The sequence below is a fragment of the Gopherus flavomarginatus genome, chromosome 22 (genome assembly GCF_025201925.1).
Source record: "Gopherus flavomarginatus isolate rGopFla2 chromosome 22, rGopFla2.mat.asm, whole genome shotgun sequence".
In the NCBI taxonomy this organism is placed as follows: Eukaryota; Metazoa; Chordata; order Testudines; family Testudinidae; genus Gopherus; species Gopherus flavomarginatus.
Genome location: NC_066638.1, coordinates 7,496,659 through 7,502,624, shown reverse-complemented (window position 1 = coordinate 7,502,624; position 5,966 = coordinate 7,496,659). Strand labels below are relative to the sequence as shown.

The 5,966-nt window shown below is 40.9% G+C and overlaps 1 protein-coding gene across 1 annotated transcript; it reads right to left on the bottom strand.

The window, feature by feature from the left end:
* Positions 1-2,106: 2,106 nt before the first annotated feature.
* NDUFS5 (NADH:ubiquinone oxidoreductase subunit S5) lies at positions 2,107-5,146 on the bottom strand. Its single transcript, XM_050931971.1, has 2 exons — positions 4,902-5,146; positions 2,107-2,474 (listed from the first exon to the last, which is right to left on the bottom strand). Exons 1-2 carry the CDS (start codon positions 5,115-5,117, stop codon positions 2,370-2,372), a joined length of 321 nt encoding a protein of 106 aa, XP_050787928.1. The 5' UTR covers positions 5,118-5,146; the 3' UTR covers positions 2,107-2,369.
* Positions 5,147-5,966: the final 820 nt, after the last annotated feature.

The following is a 5,966-nucleotide window of genomic DNA, read 5'->3' as shown; positions in this document are numbered from 1 at the left end:
ACAAGCTACATTTTCTTGCTGACTTCACAGTGTGCAGTAGGAAGCTTTATTAACCATTCAATTTCATATTGGAGGAAGAGCAGGACTGAGCCTCTCCCCTAACAGAGCTTTGTAGATGCTTCCTCATATCTTTACCTAGCTCTTTTGCTCCGCCTCCCCCCCAAGCATTTAATGCCAGCTGCTTTAACAAGACTTGAGGTTTAGATGGTTCATGGTCCAGCAAACGTAAGAAAATACCAGTTGAGCATAAATCAATTTACTCTGTGAACTTGGAGTTCTTTTCCCCTTAAATGATTATTTAAGACATTTCTGCAAGCAACAGATTCATGAGTTTCTTTTTTCCTCACCCATCTTTCATCAGCTTCTTTGAGACCAAGGAGCCCGTTTGTATCTCAATGCTAATGCATAAGGCTTAATATCCTGCTGAACAATGACAAATGCAGGGATCAGCAGAGAGAGAATTAGAGAACAATAACTCCTAAATCAAAAACAAGCTATCATCACCTTCTAAACAGCATTTTGGTCTGTCTGTGGTAATTTATAGTGTTTATATCATCATGCATCAACTTAGTTGTAGCTTTCTGAGAGGATCAAGAAATTCATAGACTCTATCAAAGATTAAACATTAAAATCCCAATCCCTGGGTATTAAAAGCCCTAGATTAAAACATAGACATTTCCCCTCTATGCTCTCAGGTACACATTTGCTTCAACCATTTTCCAAAACCAGCTGAGTGTTCAGGCAAATGAAGAACAAAAATAAAGCTTTCACATTTGCAAAGATATGAAACCAGAGTATCAGGCCCCAGTTCCTAAATGTGTTAAACAGGAGCTGTCACCATGCACAGAAGCCTAGAAGGTAGTAGGAAGTGGAATTGCCACAGACACCCAGAGCCAGCCTGAACTGTTGCCAGTCATCCATTAGGAGAGTTCAGAACACAATTGATTGGACTTAGGTGTTGCAACTGTATTGGTTCCAGGATATGTGAGAGACCAGTTGGGTGAAGTAATATCTTTTATTGGACCAACTTCTGTTGGTGAGAGAGACAAGCTTTCAAGCGCCACAGAGCTCTTCTTCAGGTTGACTAGACTGACACACAGGGTTTAAAAGAAAAAATTTATTGCTGCCAAGCAAAAATCAAATCATTGCAGGTGGTAGGCCAGGAGGAAATCTACACTGATAAAATATATTACCTCCCTCATGTTGTCTCTCTACAGTGATCAAACACTTTCTGGATCTTAATGCAAATGTTATATTTTACCATGAATTTCTGTCACCCAGTTTTAATGTTCCAGGTCCCTGATATGTCCAATATATATGCTGATCCCACACGAAGCAACTGAGCAGGCTGTAAATGAACCGTCATTCCTCTCATACATTTTGGACACGCTGAACTTCATCACACACACCCACCCCCTTCTGGAAGCTGTTCTAAATGCTGTAGTTTGGCTCCGCGTTCCAGCTGCTGACAAGATGAACCAATAAATCTTTGAGATTCCTTCTGACTCCAAATTTGTACTCATGCACCTCTTGCTGGGTCCAATTAACAGCACATGGAGAAAGCAGAGATACAGGCCTGTCCCAGAATCCAGGATCCAAACGGCTGAACTTTAAGGAAGCTTGGATCCAAATTTGACTTATTATTGGACTGAGTTTATGATTTGGGCACTGAAACTTTATGGTAGAACTGTGACTATGGTATAGAGCTGTAAAGATATTTCCGAAGGGAAGAATGTTGGTGATGAGTAATGATCTCCTGGAATCACAGATAGGGGAATCTGCACATTGTTCTTTCTGTGTGACCAGACAGCCTAGTTTATGCTATACTAAAGATATGTGGCCAGGGCTTTTAAAAGGACACAGAAGTAACGAAGGGAAGGCAGGTAGCTGCAGCCTGATTTTCAGGAGTGCTGAGTGTTCCCAGCTCCCATGGACTTCAATTGGAGTTGTAGGCAGGCAGCGTCTTTGCAGATCAGGCCCCAAATGTCAGCACAGGAAATTTTTACAATCCATTTGTGAGCTGCTCTAGTGCCACTAGGATCCCTCTCAAACTTAGGACACTAACTCATATGCCACTCCTCAGGAAAAACAAGACAGAGCCAAGAGAAGGGTTCCAAAGGAGATTTAATTTCTGAACTGATCAGTTACACTGCCATCACTTAATCTAAAAGGTGACAGATCCTTTATTCAGAACATATATACTCTGTATGGCTGGCCTGCAGGAGAGAGACAGCCAGCAGCAGAACAGCTGCACACAGGGTATAACTGGGCTAACTTTAACAAAAGAGTTTCATTCCCACAACACGTGCACAGAGGGTGATGCATGGTTAGCTCTGCTGTCAGAGGGACTCAGTGTCACCAGCAGCAGATCAAGGCCTGGCCTCCGGTTTGCCACTGTGGTGCTCGGGTGGTGTGTATTTCCCTTCCTTTATCAGCTTCTTCTTCTGAGCCACAATTGTCTTCAGACGCATTACCTGCCAAAGACAAATGAGTTACAGAATACAGACTGTGCAGCAGGAAAAGAGGTCACTAGAGAAGCAGTGGGAATAGTGTAGCTTCCTTCAAAGCCTCACAGGTCAGGATACTGGCACTAGGATAGGGGTTCTCAAACTTTTGTACTGGTGACTCCTTTCATATAGCAAGCCTCTGAGTGCAACCCTCCCCTTATCAATTAAAAATAGTGTTAAATACATTAAAAAGTATTATAAATGCTGGAAGCAAAGCAGGGTTTCGGATGGAGGCTGACAGCTCACGACTCCCCACGTAATAGCCTCGAGACCCCGAGGGGTCCTGATCCTCAGTTTCAGAACCCCTGCACTAGGACATTCTAGTTACAAGGTACAAACAGTATTACCACATCCCCTCCCAATACAGTATAATTGCAATGAGAATCTATATAACCATGTGTGCATTGCTCCACTGAATGGAATGGAAAACTAGAACAAATGTAGTTGTGTATTCCAACAGTGGCTGCAGCACCAAACACATGCACGAACATTTCATGGGTTACAGATTGTTATATTTTACTGTCTGTCTTTTAATAGACATTATCAGAATTTTAAAAATCTTTCCACCGTCATTTGTAACCACTCCCAGGAAAACTTTAAACTAGAATTTGTTTCCTTATCCACTTTATTTCCCCTCCTCCATCAGCCACACACACACACTTGTTATTATGGACGAAGAGCTGCATATAGTGTTTTAGGAGCATTGAGGGGTTTTTCTGTTATAAAAAAAGAAAAACCAATAACAAAAATGACAAAAATTACAAACAAGTAAGTAAAGTGAGCCACAGCATGGGTGATATTTGAGTAACCCAGCATATTTTGTATTCCAATGAAAACTGCATCCTAACAGACTTCTCCATGAATGGAGTCACTAATATGCCTAAATACAAGGCACCATGCGCACAGTCGCATCCACTAGAGAAAGTCTTGCCTTTATACTGTAAACCTTCAGGACAAGGATGGTCTTTTCTATATTTGTACAGCAACGAGCACAATGGGGCTCCAGTCCCAACTGGGGTCTTTCAGCTACCATATGATAAACATTTATTACTAAGAATCACATGGTTTGAGTCAAGATACAACTTTCATAGAAACCACAGGGTAAATTTAGAGTTGAGAGTTCACCCCACAGCCTTTAACATCATGTTATTTGCTTACAATGCTCTGAATAAGTAATAACGCTAACCTTCCTTCCACCTTACTCCTCCTCCTGAAGTCCCTTTCTGCCCTGTGTCCCCAATAACTTGACAGTGATGGCCCCATTACACATAAGCTGCCCTTGTAAACATATCTGTCACTGTGTTCCCATAAGATCAGAAAGAATTAACCTTATCTAAGCAGCTTCAGCGTTGTAAGGGCTCATGTCCGTAAACTGTTTTGAAAATGTAGTGCTACACAAATCACTAAATATCCTCCGAGGGAAACTATTTTTATAACATATGCTCAGTTACCTGTTACTAACTGATATGTGTATCATCTTAATAGGCAATATTTGTGTTTATAACCACTCCACGCTATAAGCACATTGCGACTACAGTAGGATTAGAGACCTTGCAATCAGGAAACAGGGAAACAGTAAGACAAACTGGGAAATATAACTCAGAATGGCCTGATATCCCTTGTTACGACAGTCCTTGGCATCTTTTTAAGAAGGCAGGTCTACCCATCAAAGATCTCAAATCCATGTTTTCCTTATTGAATCATGGATTATTGCATTGGGGAGCAGGAAGTTGAGTGAATCACAGCTGAAGTTCTTGGAAAGTAGACAGCATGCTACAGTGTTCCCCAAGCTCTGGGGCTCAGTTAGCCAAGACAGGCATGTCACCTGACATACTGGGTTTCCTGCTGAGCTGACCAATCTGTTGCCTCAGCGTAAAAGAACTGAAGGGAGCATTTTTTGAGAGAGTCAGGTTTACAAATAAACACAAACGCTGCCAAGATTTGAAGAGTTCCATGTCTGAATTTAACAACAAGGTTATTTGCTCAGACTCTACAATGTACTCATCCCAACAATAACCAGGCACTGACTAGGAACAAAATCTCCAAGAAAATAAAAAAAAATGTTTTGAGAGTCAGACATAGGACTAATCCACTGATGATATTCTGCCCTGCTTTCTCTACAGAATACTAAATTTCTCACTGCATCCTAATCATGCATTTCTATGGTCAAATTCTGCTCTCAGGCTCTCACTGAAGTCACTAGGAATCACAGATGTTTATCTGGAGGCAGAAGTTGGGACCCAGGGGTTAGTGACAGGTGTACGGTTACTGCTCTTTGTACTGGACTGAAAATTTTGCATAGCCCTATTATTTATCCCAGTGTTCAGTGTGTGTAATATACATTCCCTCTACCTCCCTCCCTCCCCTGCCCATACCTAGCTCATTTCTTCTTACCGTTTTGTGCCTATTAATACACTCTTGGAAGTCTTCATATTCTAGTCTGCATTCCTTGCGTGCACGAATCTGCCCAATGTCATTGGCACACTCCATCCATTCCTTCTCAAAGGCATGGCACAGAGCTGCCCGCTTGTAGGGCTGCTCTGAGCTTTGATGCAGCAACCATTTGTCCACATTGAGTCCCAGCTGATCTTGGAGATCCCAAAATGGCATGGCTGAGCAGGAAGTGAGGAGGGAGATAAAGAATGGCAGTTATAAGACTAGTCTAGAGATTTAGCTCAGTAAAACAGAAGCATATGAAAGCAGATATTTCAAATAAGGCTTTTTAGTGCATGATTTAATACTTTTTCCAAGTGATTCATTTAAGTTTTATTTTCACAAGAGCAGAAGCAAGAGTTAAACATTCATCCAACATATAGTATCTATTCTTTTGTAGGAAGACAGGCAGAGATAATATAAGCTAACTTCTTTAGCATCTGAACAAAGAGAAAATGTTCTGGAACCATTTTTTAAAACAACAAAAATATCCACTCAATGGCATTTCTATGGATAGCTCCTATTGTACACAAGCTTCATTCATAATAAAATGCATTGATAAAATAGTATTTAACACCAAACTCAGTTAAAGTAATACATGGACCTGTTTATATATACACACACATATGCATGTACTCTCAGATATTTTTTATATATACAGACCTTTTGATTGTATGATCTTGGAGGTTATAATTCGCAAGCCCTTGTAAATCTCTTCATTCTCCTTGTCTCTGATCTCCCAACTAACATAGGCAGGCCAAAGGGTAATTGTACTCAAAAGCGTTGGATGAGTTAAAAGTACTTTATGATTGCATTTTTGCAACAGATCTCCATGAATTTTCAACACCTTTTTTATATGCGACATGTAGGAAGTTGGTACCTTCTTCTGTTTGCATTTCACTGCATGTTCTTAGGTTTGCATGATCTTTAACAATTGTGATACTGTACTGTGTGGCTCAGGTCTGTAAGATAAGCCCAGAGTTCTTACCCAGTTTTTCTACTCAGGCTAAGCTTCCACTGAAGTCA